A 14,922-nucleotide genomic window follows, 5' to 3' on the forward strand; every position below is an offset into this window, starting at 1 on the left:
TGTTATAACAAAAAAAAAAAAAAAATCAGTTACCGGCTAGGGCCATTGTCTGTGTGAAGTATGCACATCCTCCCCATGTCTGCGTGGGTTTTCTGTGGATACACCAGTTTCCTTCCACATCCTAAAGATGTGCACATGAGGTTAGGTGTGTCTAAGTTGGAATTTCACTTTGATTTATATATGTTTGGGTATCTTTCTTTGTATAGTTCTTCTGGTGGGTTTACGTATCAACAGCAAGTCCTCACATTATGTCTTTTGCTTCATTGTTTCATTATAATGTTGATGAAATGTTGTAGAAACTTAGCCTTTGGTAAAATTGGTTCCATTATATGTCATTTTGCATAAAATTGCAGAACCCATTAAACACGAAGGGAGGACTTGCTGTACTAGATTGTATATTCATAACTTATTACAGTCTACTGGTGGTCTTATTTTACCTGTACAAGGTTTTTCCTTTATGTTCCTGTACCGTTTTCTATAGACATTTAGAATCACATCAGACAGTATTGTTTGCTTCAACCATCATACAACATAGAAAACGAGAAAATAAGTCTAGCGACACACATTTTTTGCTTGCTGTATTTTTTTTTTCTTATTGATGTAAATTAAAGTTCCTCCTGTTTTTGCTTTTTTTCTGTTTAGAGAATTTCGTTTAGCCATTCTATTAGGGTAGGTCTGCTTGCAATGAATTCTTTTAGTTTTCCTTCATTTGAGAATTCTTGATTTCCCCGATCTGAAAGGGTATTTTGCTGGGTATAAGGTAATGAGTTCACATGGTTCATTTTTTAGCACTTGAAAAATGTGCCAGTTTCTGTAAGCCTCTGTGGTTTCAGATGAGAAGTCTTCTGTCATTGATAGCTTTCCCTTATAGGTATGGTGTTCTCTCTAGGTGCTTTAAAATTTTCTTTGTCTTTAGTTTTCAGAATTTTCATAAGATGTGTCTTGGTGTGGAATTTTTTGGGTTGATCTTGTCGGTCCTTTTTCATATCTGCCCTCTTTTTCCTTTCCTTCTGGGTCCTGGTGATACAAATAATAGATCTTCTGTTATAATCCCACTATAAGGTCACTAAGAGTCTTTTTCCCCTAGTCTGCTTGCTTTCTGTTTTTCAGACTGGATAATTTCTGTTGTTCTATCTCCAAATTCACTGATTCTCTATCTTCTCGATTGTGTTTTTCATCCCATCTATTATGTTTTTATTTCAGTTATTGTACCTTTTAGTTTTAAATTGTTTTGTGTCTCTTTCTTTTGCTGAGACTATTTTTTCTTAAGTTTTGAAAGTGATGCTGATTGCTTATTGAAGCCTTTTTATCATAGCTGCTGTAAAATCTGTCAGATAATTCTAACATCTGTCATCTCAACTGGCATGTATTGATTGTCTTTTTCTATGCAGTTTGTCTCTTTTTTAATAATATATACATTTTAAAAATATTTTTACAGTCGAGATAAATTATTACATTTGCTTCAGGCATACATCATAGTGACTATATTCCCTATGTTATACTTCACATCTCCATGACTATTTTTATAACTGGCAGTGTGTACTTTTTAATCCGTTTCACTTTTTTCATTCATGCACCAATCCCCCTCCATCTGGTTACCATCAAAATTTTTCTTAGTATCTATGAGTTTCTGTTTTGTTTGTCCATTTATTTCGTTTTTCATATTCCATATATAAGCGAAATCATATAGTATTAGTCATTCTCTTATTTTACCTAGCATAATACCCTCTAGGTCCATCCATGTTGTTGCAAATGGCAAGACTTCATTATTTTTTTATGGCTGAGTAATATTCCAATGTATATATGTATCACAGCTTTATACATTAGTCTATCAATAGACAGGTTGCTTCTGTATGTTGGCTATTGTAAATAATGCTGCAGTGAATATCGGGGTGCATACATCTTTTCTAATTAATATTTTGGTTTTCCTTGGATAAATAACCAGAAGTGGAATCCTGGGTCATATGGTAGTTCTCTTTTTAATTTTTGAGGAACCTCCATATTGTTTTCCATAATGGCTGTGCCAATTTACAGTCCCACCAATAGTGCACGAGGGTTCCCTTTTTTCCATATCCTTGCCAACACTTGTTCGTTGAGTTTTGGATGATAGCTATTCTGACAAGTGCGAGGTGTTATCTCATCACCTCATGTGCTTTGTAGTTTTGATTTGCATTTCCCTGATGATTAGTGATATTGAGCATCTTCTCATTTGTCTGTTGTACATCTCTGTGTCCTTTTAGAAATGTCTATTCAGGTCCTCTGCCCATTTTTTAATTAGATCGTTTTTTGATGTTGAGCTATGCGAGTTCTTTTTATATTTTGGACATCAACCCCTTATCAGATGAACAGCATTTGCAGATATTTTCTCGGTTGACTTTTTGTTTCGTTGATAGCTTCCTTTATGATGCAAAGGCTTTTTAGTTTGACGTAGTTCTGTTTATTTTCACTTTTGTTGTCTTTGCCCTGAGAGACATATCCAAAAAAATATTGCTAACACCAGTGTCAAAGAATTTATTGCCTATGTATTCTTTTAGGTGTTCTATGGTTTCAGGTCTCACATTAAAGTCTAATCCATTTTGAGTTTAGCTTTGTATATGGTGTAACAAATTGGTCTAATATCATTTTTTATATGTGTCCAGTTTTTCCAACACCATTTATTGAAGAGACTAGACTGTCTTTACCCCATGTGTATTCTTGCATCCTGTGTCATAGATTAATTGGCTATGTAGGCATTGGGTTCATTTCCAGGCTCTATTCTATTCCGTTGATCTATGTGTCTGTTTCTATGCCAGTACCATGTTGTTTTGATTACTATAGCCTTGTAGCATAGTTTGGTATTAAGTAGTGCAATACCTCCAACTTTGTTCTTCTTTCTCAAGATTGCCTTGGCTATTCGGGGTCTTTTGTGGTTACTTATAAATTTTAGGAATATTTGTTCTAGTTCTGTAAAAAATGCCATTGGTATTTTGATAGGGATTATATTGAATCTGTAGATTGCTTTGGGTAGTATGGACATTTTAACGATGTTAATTCTTCCTATTCGTGAGCATGGTAGATACATTTATTTGTGTTTTTAAGTTTCTTCACTATCTTAGTTTTCCATGTACAGATGTTTTTACCTCCTTGGATAAATTTATTCCTAGATTTTTTTAATTTTTGATGCAGTCATTAATGGGATTGTTTTCTTAATTTCTCCTTCTGATAGTCTGTTATTGGTGTATAAAAATGCAACTGATTTCTGAATACTAATTTTGTATCCTGCTACCTTACTGAATTCATTTATTCTAACAGTTTTTTGGTGGAATCTTCAGGATTCTCATGTCATCAGCAAATAACGAAGTTTACTTCCTTTTTGATTAAGATGCCTTTTATTTCTTGTCTGCTGTGGCTAAGACTTCCAATACTATGTTGAATAAAAGTGGTGAAAGTGAACATCGTGTCTTGTTCCTGGTCTTAAAAAGCTTTCAGCTTTTCATCATTGAATACGATGTTGTGGGTTTGTCATATATGGCCTTTATTATGTTGAGGTATGCTCCCTCTGTCCCTACTTTGCCGATAGTTATTATAAATGGATGCTGGATTTTTCTCGAATGCCTTTTCTGCATGTATTGATATGATCATGTGATTTTTATACTTCATTTTATTCATGTGGTATATCACATTAACTGATTTGCAGATATTTAATCAACCTCGTATCCCAGGAATAAAGCCCACTTGATCATAGTGTATGATTTTTTTAATGTATTGCTGAATTTGGTTTGCTAATATTTTGTTGAAGATTTTGCATTTATGTTTATCAGGGATATTGGTCGATAATTTTTTTTTTTTTTTTTTTTTGTAGTTGTGTGGTTTTGGTATAAGGGTAATGCTGACCTAGTAAAATGAGTTTGGGAGGTTTGCCTTCTCTTCAGTTTTTTGGAATAGATTGAGAAGAATAGGTATTAATTCCTCTCTGAATGTTTGGTAGAATTCACCTATGAAGCTATCCACTCCAAGACTCGTGTTTGTTGGGAGTTTTTTGATTACTGATTTGAATTCATTTGTACTTATCAGTCTGTTAACATTTTGTTATTTCCTGATTCAGTCTTGGAAGATTGTATGTTTCTAGAAATTAAACCATTTCTTCCAGGTTGTCCAAATTGGCATATAATTAATTGTTTGTAGTATTTTCTTAAAATGGTTTGTATTTTTGTGGTGTCTGTTGTCACTTCTCTTTCATTTCTGATTTTTTTTTGGGGGGGGGCCCTTTTTTTTTCTAATAAGTCTGGCTATAAGTTTTTTGTTTATCTTTCAAAGAACCGGGTGTTGGTTTCATTGTTCTTTTCTATTGCTTTTTAAAAACCTTTTATTTCTTGTCATTTCCTTCGTTCTACTCACTTTGGGCTTTGATTTTTCCCTAGTTTCTTTAGGTGCAAGGTTATTTAACTATTTATTGAGATATTTCGTGTTTCCTGTGGTAGCACTGTATTGTTATGAATTTCCCTTTTAGAACTCTTTGGCTGTGTCCTACAGTTTTGGGGTCATTGTATTTTCATTATCATTTGTCTCAAGGTATCTTTTCATTTTTTCCTTATTCTCATTGTTAACCCATTTATTGTCTAGTAACATATTATTTAGCCTCTACGTGTTCATGTTTTTCAGTTTTCTTGTAATAGTTTCATACCATTGTGATCAGAGAAGATGCTTGATATGATTTCAGTTTTCTTAAATTTATTGAGACTCGTTTGGTGTCCTATCCTGGAAAATATTCCATGTGCATTCTAAAAGAATGTACATCCTGCTGCTTTGGGTGAAATATTTTAAAAATGTCTATTAGTCCATTTGGTCTAATGTGTCAAAGGTTGTAAAGCCCATTAGCTGATTTTCTGTCTGGATGATCTATCCATTAATGTCAGTGGGGTGTTAAAGTCCCCTACTATTGTATAACTGTCAATCTATTTATGTGTGTCAATAATACTTTATATATTTAGATGCTCCTATGTTGGGGGTGTAAATGTTTACAAGCATTATATTCTCTTTGTGGACTGATCCCTTTATCATTATGAAATGCCTTCTTTGTCTTTGTTAGTTTTTGTTTTAGAGTTTGTCTAAGTATTGCTACCCCAGGTTTTTTTTTTTTTTCATTTCTATTTGCATGAAATCTCTTTCTCTATCCCTTTACTTTTAGTCTGTGTGTGTCTTTTGATCTGAAGTGGATCTCTTATAGGCATCATATGTATGGGTGGTTTTTAATTTGTTTTTATCAATTAGCCACCAATGTCTTTTGATTGGAGCACTTAGTCCATTTACATTTAAAGTAATTGTTGAAAGGTATATAGCTTTTTATTGTTTTCTGGTTGTTTTTGTACTTCTCTGTTCCACATTCTTTTTCTCTCTTACATGTTAGTGACTTTTTGTAATGTTATATATGGATTCCTTTCTCTTTATTTCTCATGTATCTCTTGTAGATTTTTGCTTTGTGGTTACCATGACCTTCATATATCCCAAGCTATGTTTATAGCAGTCAATTTTAACTGATGGTCACTTAAGTTCCAACACATTCTAAAATCACAATTTTACTCATGCCTCTACATTTGTTTTTTGTCCTTATTAACTTCTTTTGTGTATGTTTGTGTATATCCCTTTATTTTAATTACACATTAACTTTCCACTTTTTTAACCTTTATACTAGCTTTATAATTGGTTGATCCACTGCTTTTACTAAATGTTCACCTTTGTCAGTGAGTTTTTTTCTTTCCTATATTTTCTTATTCATATTTTTTATCTTTTCTCAAAGAATTCCCTTTAACATTTCTTGTAGTACTGGTTTAGTGGTGATGAACTCTTTAGCTTTTTCTTGTCTTGGAAAATATCTCCCAATTCTAAATGACAGCCTTGCTGGGTAGAGGAATCTTAGTTGAAGATTTTTTCATCACTTTGAATATTTTGTGCCATTCTCTTCTACCCTGCAGTGCTTCTGTTGAAAAATCAGCATATAGGCTTATGAGAGCTCCCTTGTATGTATCTACTTTTCTGTTGCTACTTTTAAGATTCTTTCTTTGTGTTTAACTTGCTATTTTAATTATAATGTGTTCTTGGCATGGGCCTCTCTTGGTTCATCTTGTTTGGGACTCTACACTTCTGGACTTGTATGTCCATTTCCTTTGCCAAGTTAGGGAAGTTTCGGTCATTATTTCTCAAATAGGTTTCCAGTCCTTTTCTCTCCTTTAGAGACCCCTAAAATGTGAATGTTACTAACACTTGTTGTCCCAGAGGTCCCTTAAACTATTCTTTTTTTTTTTCTTTTTTCTGTCCCAATCGTGTTTTCTGCTACCTTGTCTTTCAGATCACTGATTCGATACTCTACTTCTTCTAATCTGCTGTTGATTCCCTCTAGTGTATTTTTCTGGTGTGGGGTTTGTGGTCCTTTGAGTAAATATGTGCAGCATGAGTCCAGCCAGGCCACTTCTGTGGAGGAGTGGCTGGAAGAAGCAGTATAGCGTTTTGGGTGGGGTGGGGTCCTTGGGAATCACCAGGGCTGGACGACCAATGTTATCCATGTTACTGGAGATTTGACACCCTTTTTCACCAGACTGACTGGTGCCTGCCAGCACTTCAGTCCTGGAGAGAATTGCACCAGCCCATTAAGAGCATTGTGTCTTGATCTCCCGTAGCCATTTCTCTCTCAGTGATGCAGTCCCTGCTGGTTTCATAGCCAGGTGTTACAGAGACTCATCTTCCTGGCACTAGCATCAGAGGTTGGGACCACTCGCTCCTCACAAGGGATGTTTGCAGCCAAGATATCCCTCCCAGTTCTTAATCGCCACACCATGAGTATGGGCCCTGACCTGTCTGCGTCTCCTCTCCTACTTGTCTTGACATGGCTTTTTCTTTATAGCCTTAAAGGAATTATGTTCAGCTAGTCTTCAGGTAGTTCTCAATTGTGGGTGTGTTGTAATTATGATGTGATTGTGGGAGGAGGCTATCTCAAGAGTTTACTCATTCTGCCATCTTGACCAGAGGTCCTAGTTTGTGTTCTTTCTGGTTCTTGGTAGGAGTGATTTTTGAATGAAACCTAGATCTTATTTAACCCTTTTCTGTTAGCTGGCTTTCTCCGATAGCACTCTGGTAGGGGAAGAGGGAGTGCTACCTTGTTACTGCCAGGTGGAAGCAGAAGTCCAGGTTTCTCAAGGGCCCTCTGTTCATGGCCAAGGGTGAGTACTCCTTATTAATGATCTGGCTCCCCTTAAGCCTCCTGTGAGTGTCCCAGCGAGCAGGGAAGGTGCCTTGTTACTCCTCGGACTGGAATCCCACGCTCCCCACATTGTATCCACTGATAGCACAGGGAAGTGAAGTGCCTTGTTAAGTTCTGCTCCCTGCCTTCTCTGACACCATCTTGCAGGGTTTGAGGCACCTCATTACAGCCTGGCAGGAGTGAGAGTTCACCTTTGCTGCATGGGGGACATGGGGCCACAATGTTTTCTGTGTTGTCTGGCTGAAGTAGAGCGCTTACTTTTTTATGCTGTCTGTCTTGGGAGACTGCCCTTTCTTGGTCCTTTAGCTGAGAGAACAGGCTTTTTGTTGGGGCTTTTTCCTTCTGCATACACTGGTATTTTTGGCTTACCAGGGACTCCTGAACCCAGTTTGGGATATATGAGGCAAAAGAAAAACTCAAGGAGCTCACTCCTGTTATTTATTTTTTTATTTTTTGGATCCTAAAGTCCCAGCCAGTCCGTCTCCTTTCCACCTTTCAATCTTCTTACATTTATTTGTTTTATATGTAATGTCCAGTGTTTTTAGTTAGCAGGAAGACTAGGGAAGAGTACATCTGCTCCATTTTCCAGAATACATCTGGAAAAAGAAGTCTTTGAAGGTTGTTTTGTTTTTTTTTAACACAGATGTCATGTTTGCACTGGATGTGACATACTGGAGTATTCATTATGGGGATTGTGATTACAGAATAATTGAGTTGGCATAATGGCTCTGAATTGTATGTGTGATGTTGAAAATAATTGGTTAAAGGGTCTTTGAAAAAGTGCCTAGAAGTACACTAGGCAAAGATAATCTGGACATGAAAAGAAGGAAACAGAGGAGACCCATTTGGAAATGAGTGATGCTCTAGAGGAGGGTGTTGACAGGTAGTGAAGTGCCCCCAGAGTTCCAAAGTTAGGGACATTGGTGGCCCAGGCAACTAGAAAAAATTGGGCAGACTTTTACAAGTGTGGTGTCATATCGCTTTTGCATTGATTGTGACAAAATGTAAGTGTACATAAACCTAGTTGGCTGGGAAGGGTGTTCTCCATGTTTATTTTTCCTGGTACCCAGTAAATAGGATGATATATAAGTCTCACCGTATTCCATGGGAGGGAGCTTTGAGGAAGCTCTACTTTATCAGTTTCACATACCAGAAAAACAGTACATCGTACAGTGTGAAGAGGTAGAGCAAGGTTACCATAATATTTTAAACAGTGGGACAAAGTGGAAGCAAGGATAAGTTGATGGAATTGTACTTTGACAATTATAGAATAGTACTCTTACCAGGCAGTTTGAGTCTTTTATCTGTCACTTAGATATTAATGTCACAGTATTATGTTTCTGGAAAAATAACATACATATGAGTCCCTCATAATTGGTTAATTGTTCAAATGATTTTCTCAAATGCCCTGAACTTTTTTCATCTCTAATGTGGAAGTAGTAATACCTACCTTGAATGGAGAATTTTTAAATGGAGAATTTTTAAAGATAACATGAAAAACTCTTAGCAAAATGGCATGCACAGTAAGGCCTCATTTCTTTTCTACACACATTTTCATTTCCCTTTGAATTAAAAGAATGGCCTCAGAATTGGGAAGAAATCTCATTCTCATAAGGAGCATTGAGATTCTTTGACATAATCAGTATAACTGATAATCTTGAAGAGTCTCTTTCATAAAGGAAGCCTAAGGAGAATGTCATCTTTGGATATATACACAGCATGATACTTGCATGAAGGAACTATGATGAAATTAAAGACTGTAATCTCTGGCTTCTAGTAGACAACACAGACATTGTCATCATGTATTCGAGTAACTTGGATTAGAAGCACATTACTTATGGAATATTGAAATATTTCAAGTTGAACTCTGGTTTGGTCATTCTATATTAATATACTAATTTCTAATTGCATCTAGTTCTTAATTCTGAGTGCCATATACATATCTGAGTCTATTAAATAAAAGCTTATAGGCTCATAGGATTGAAGTATTTCACATATCTCTTTTTCTTGCACCAGAATGTTTGTAATTTAATTGCTAAAATGAGGATATTTACAAAAATCTGTAATATAAAGATAGTGACTAAAGTGAGACCGAGGGCTTTGACTAAAAATGTCCAACTTTTAATTTTTCAGGTTTAAATATTAAGTGTAAAATGGAAAGTACTATTTTTTAAGGAGTGTTGGGGAAGAACCCCAACCTCATAAAGCATGACAGTAACTATACTCCAAAGGAAATGACTCAGCAGGCAAGCAAGCAGGCTGGCTTGCCACTGCTTTATAGGTGTGAGTGTAGACCAGGAGACTCAGTGGATCAGAGCCGAGAGTTTGTTCCTCATAGCAAACAGCAGGTGTTATTTGTTCCTATTTTAATCTTAATTATTTGACACTTGACATTAACTGATAACATATATCAATAAAATACTGCATTCAAGGGAGAAATGTCATTTCTATTAAGTATCATTTTTAGGAAGATCTGGCTTTTAAAATACGAGACTGAAGTTGAACAGAGCCTAGAACAGCTAATGTGATCAATCCCACTAGTTGTCTAGGTCTGTAGCCTCACAAAAGCCCTGCCAACTCACTATCTTTTAATGAATTACTTCTTTCAGTCAAAATAATTTTTCCAGTCCAGTTGTCTTCATCCAGCTACTTGCTCACTTTGAAGATTATTAGTTAACTTTCTACCAACTTCATGTTTTCAAGCAACTAACTGTTATCCTATTGACAATGTGGTGTATTTTTATACCTTTCTAAGTAATTCTCTACCCTTCTGCCATAAGGCACTCTGGAGCCATTTGGCTGTTTGTCTTCTGCTTTGGGGGCATCCATACTTGATTTTTTTTTATATGTATATTTGTTTTTGTTTAAAATTTCTCTGAATTATACACAAAATCTGAAGAGCATTTCTTAATTTGGATTAATTCTGCCTCTATATTCTAGTTCTTAATAGCCCTCTATTCTGAAGAATGGGAAAACAGATTGGTTCTGAGAATGAATTATTTGTTGACTGTTTTAGAAAACAGATGTCTGTGGGGAAAGAGAATGGTGTGTATTTTTAAAGCAAGGAGCATGTGAGAATTTTCATAAAATCTAAACTTTTTCCTTACACAAGGAAGACTATTACAGAGCAATTCCTATTTCCGTTTTTGGTTCTCGATCTCCTGTAGATGTCTCTTTGAGAAGACATGATCATTTAAGGATTACTTTCCTTTTTCAGCTTCTAAAAAGCCACATTTAAACTTACACGTTTCCTATAATTACTTTGTTTGAACTTGTAACCATCAGTAGTATTTCACATAGAGAAATGCAGAATCTACATAATCAAAATTATAAAAATAGTATAAACATAAAGTACAGGTGATCTGACACTGTTGCTTAAATTATTTTGCTAAAGGCCCTAAGCTTTTTTTTCTCTTACCCAGGCATACAGGTATTCAATATTAGTGAGTGCTTTGTCCTTAATTTTCAGTAGATGGAAAAACAAAAGGATGAAATTCACCTGTAGAAGTTACAGGGAGATGTAGCAGCTTAGGTTGTTTTGTTTGTTTGTTTGTTTTTAAACATTGTAGTTGCTGTTCAATATTCATGAATTTTCTGTTACAATTTATTTTGGCTTATAGTTTAAAGAAACTAAGCTGTTCAAACATGCCTTACAGTTGCTATCTTAATCTAAATTGTCTTGTTAGAGAAAATACTTGTAGGGTTTGAAGATTATATTACTTGAATGATAACATTTAAAAACAAACTTACAAGCAAAGCATTTAATGCTTTTGGTTCCTGTGATATCTAGGAGAATTTTAGGTAGGGAAACACTCTCTACTAAAATGACTCTCAAGTCTTGAATAGAAACAGTATTATAATAATTTTTGTTCAGTAGCACTAAAGATTTTAGTATCCAAAATTTTACTTTATTTGCTATTATATAATACAGACTTCATGACATGGCTACACTCATACATAATATGAAAACAAACCATCACCCTCACTTCTACCCCCAGGTGTGAATATATTCGTTCTTTGGGTATGTGAAGTGGAAGATGGTGGGAGTAGAAATCAATCTTTATCCTCTGGTTCTTTGTTTCTCTCCTGTCTGCACAGTTCTGTCCATCACCGGATGCCCGTGGGTGGCAGCCATGTCCATCCTCTGTCCTGAGAATACTGCTTCTGAGTGCTCTCTTCTTCTAAATTCAGTTTACTGCTCTTCTGTTTTCTTCCACTATTCTTTTGAACAAGTTGATACTTTAATTCTACATTTATTTGAGATTTCTGTATTTTACCCAGATTGTTCATGAGACTAGAATTCTATCACTACCACTATCCTACCTACCCGCAGTTCCCCTAGTTCTTTCAAGAAATAACTTTTAAAAAATCGTATTTTGTTAAAAATCAAGTTACCAAGAATATAGTTGAAGAAGCATTAAATAAGAATATTTGACATACTGATATAATTAAGTATCCCAAAACTTCATAAATAGAATGATTTCTGTGTACTTGTAATATAACTTCATGAATATTGCAGAGCTGTTTAACAAAATTTGACCTACCTGTGAAAGGTAGATAGAAATCAGAATTTAGCCTGTTGCATCAACAAAGAGCCACTGTGATTTTTTTCAAGATTTTAATATCTTAAAATTACTTTCTTTATTGCAGGTTGATTAGAGCACATGCTTCTAATCTCTATGTTCTGATTTATGTAAAAGAAACTTTCAAAGAACATAATATATTTAATCAAAGCATTGGTACTGTTCCTTATAGATGTTTTTACCTTTGTTTAATCTTCATGTACTTTTTAAGACATTTCACCACCTGTTCCTTCCCCTTGTGGGGATAAGGAAGTGGCAGTTAAAGCTTTGCAAGCCCAACACATTTCCCTATCCCACATGTTAAAGTTGGTTTCTGAGTAAGAACTAGAACATATTTTTGTTTGATAATGTTACAGGTTAAAAACTTACAAGAACTTCTGTGTATGGTAGTTCAATTAACAGGGTGTAAACAAAATTAGATATGAAGAAAAACACCAGAATTCAGTGCATAAGACCAAAAGCTAAGAGTCCAAGAATTCTCCCAAATTATCACAGCTCTCAAGCAGAAATAAAATACTAACACCCAGATAAAGAAAACTAAAATGGAATTTAATGTTAGTGTCATATACCAGGATTAAGTTGGACTACATGTAACAGAGAAGCCCAAAATAATGGTGACTTCAAACAGGATGGGAGTTTTTCTCTCAAAAACATCCAAAGTGGATAGTCTGGAGCTGACAGTGGCTTCAGTGTCCTCAGGGACCCAGCCAGACTCTACCATCCTCAGCTACCATGTCAAGGTTAGCTTCTGGTCCCCTGTGACTCTCAAACTCCAGTCATCACTGGGCTGTCAGAGAAGGGTGGGGACTACAGATGAGAGGATTTTTTCGTAGAGTCATCTCCCTTTAAACTAAGTCTTCCTAGATGGCTTGCAACATAACATTCTGCCTGCATCTCGTTAGCCTGACAATTAGTCACACGACCACATGAAACTGAAGGAAGCTGGGAGATGTTAATTTTCTGATTTCAAAATGTATATGTATATCAAACCACCTTAAATATGTACAGTATTTTGTCAACTGTACCTCAATAAATTGGAAGGAAAAATGGCTTAGAGGCCAGGAAAACCTCATTGTAGAAAATACAAATTGACAGTTTAAAAGAAATCTGAATTTTATTAACTCTAAAAGACTTCCATTTGGAGCTATGGGGTAATGCACATTAGAAAATTTTACACCTTAACTGATTACTTAGTTACCATGTAGTTATTATATGGGTTCAATTATAATGATTCTTTTTTCTCCTTTTCTGATTCTGTATTTGGCCCGTATTGTTACAATATGTCTTGTAGACCGATGTATTCTATTCATTGACATGCAGAAGCCAAGACCCTGGGGGGGAAGGGCTAAGGCATTACTGATTTAATTTTGTTGTCTAATATAATAATTAGTTAACCATTTTTAAGAGCATTAAAAAGAGTTCAAAACAAAACAGAATTAGCAAAAACATTGTTGCGATCTGTGACACCCCTTTGGTAGTGTTGGCTTGTGCATATTATTAGCTAGAGAATGATGGCGACCAGAAGCTCAGGCCTATGTCTGTGTTAGGTTGACAAGTGCTCTGTTGTTTTGAAACTCATGGGAGGGGATTTATGTAAATTCAGGCTGCAAAGTGGTTCTCAGATGTTATGTTCTGATACTTTCTGATTAATTGATAATTTTTCATATTTTTTTTTTTACAAAGCCTGTGACAGCCAGCCATCTCTCTTCCTTGCAGGACAGAGGTCTGCTTAAGGCAGCCCCTTCAGGATGAACTTCCTTTCTTTGAGAAGCCCCCAAGCAGGCAGTTTTCCTTACCAAACCTATCTCCAGAAAAGCCTCAACTGAAGACACCACTGGCGAATGAGGAAGCACTGCAGAAGATCTGTGCTCTTGAAAATGAACTTGCTGCTCTGAGAGCTCAGATTGCCAAAATTGTGACCCTGCAAGAGCAGCACAATCTCACTGCAGGTCTGTAAGTCCTACATTTGTTTTAACCAAGCAAACTGGAAATCAGAACAATGTCACTAATTTTAAAATTTATTAGCAAGTAAGAACCATTGGGGTTGTTAGAAAACCAAGGGTTAGTCCTCTCTGCATAGTCCAGGACTAGTTAAGTTTAAGTGGTTTGTTTTGAACAATTGATGCAATCAGAGTGGGAATATATTTGGAGAACACTGAAATTCCTGCAGTTGAATTGCTACTCAGGTAAACACTATGAGAAGCTTAGTTGTCTGTGATAATGGCACCAATATCAGACATGAGGTCATCTCACAACTGCCTGGGCAGGGCTGAGTGCTGCTTCCTAACCTGCAAGTCCTTTCTACCTCCCTCTCCTGCTCTAAAATGGGGATAACCTTTGTTATGGAATTATTGTGGGAGGAAATGGCATAAAATAGATTTAGCACATACTGGCTGCTTATTAGTCATTTCTCTTGCTCACAGTAGAAACAATTTAGGTCCTCTGACTCCTGGTCTAATACTGTTGCTTTTGTGTGGCACTGTTACTTTGGAGAAGAAACCATAGCCTTGAAATCCTAGTAGTTGTTTTTCCTAGTGTTGTTCTTGAGGCCGGGCTAGACTCAGTGTTAGCCAACTCTGTCTAAATTACTCTCAGCCACTTAGCTTGTGCTCCTGGAATTTAACGTAACCCAACGAGGAAACCTCACCGGCCAAGGTAGACAGGGCGAATGCACTCGGCACCAAATGCTTGGGTAATTGGTGTTACTTAAATGAAATTTGCATGTAACTTTAAAAACCAAAAGTCCTTGCCCTTTTCTTTTAACTTTAAATTGCATTTCTCTTTCTCTCCTGGCAGACTAGGAAAAGTGCCTTAAATAGTGTGATAATTTGGGGATTTATGGTAGGTGTTCTGTTTATAATCTAAATCCCTGAGTAAAAACTTTTGCATCGAGTTCTCCCGAATCAATATAGTTTACCCAATTAAAAAACTCTAACTTCCAATTATGCAGAAAGATGAATTTTAAGGTCCATATAACTGCTTTAACTCTTTAATTTCCACTTTTTTTTTCTTCCAGACACATTCTAGTAAATGCAGGCTTTTAATGTTTAGGAAGTATTTTATGTAAATATACTTTAAATGAACCACAAATTTATCATAGTTTTT

General features: G+C 35.8%; 1 protein-coding gene across 1 annotated transcript in view; it reads left to right on the top strand.

The window, feature by feature from the left end:
• Positions 1-14,922, top strand: part of MTFR1 (mitochondrial fission regulator 1) — a 54,290-nt gene that overhangs the window by 36,109 nt on the left and 3,259 nt on the right. The window contains exon 5 of the mRNA XM_011364622.2: positions 13,534-13,771. Within this exon, the coding sequence (XP_011362924.1) occupies positions 13,534-13,771 (238 nt within the window). The remainder of the gene's footprint in view (positions 1-13,533; positions 13,772-14,922) is intronic.

Source organism: Pteropus vampyrus, unplaced genomic scaffold (genome assembly GCF_000151845.1).
Source record: "Pteropus vampyrus isolate Shadow unplaced genomic scaffold, Pvam_2.0 Scaffold99, whole genome shotgun sequence".
NCBI classification, from domain to species: Eukaryota; Metazoa; Chordata; class Mammalia; order Chiroptera; family Pteropodidae; genus Pteropus; species Pteropus vampyrus.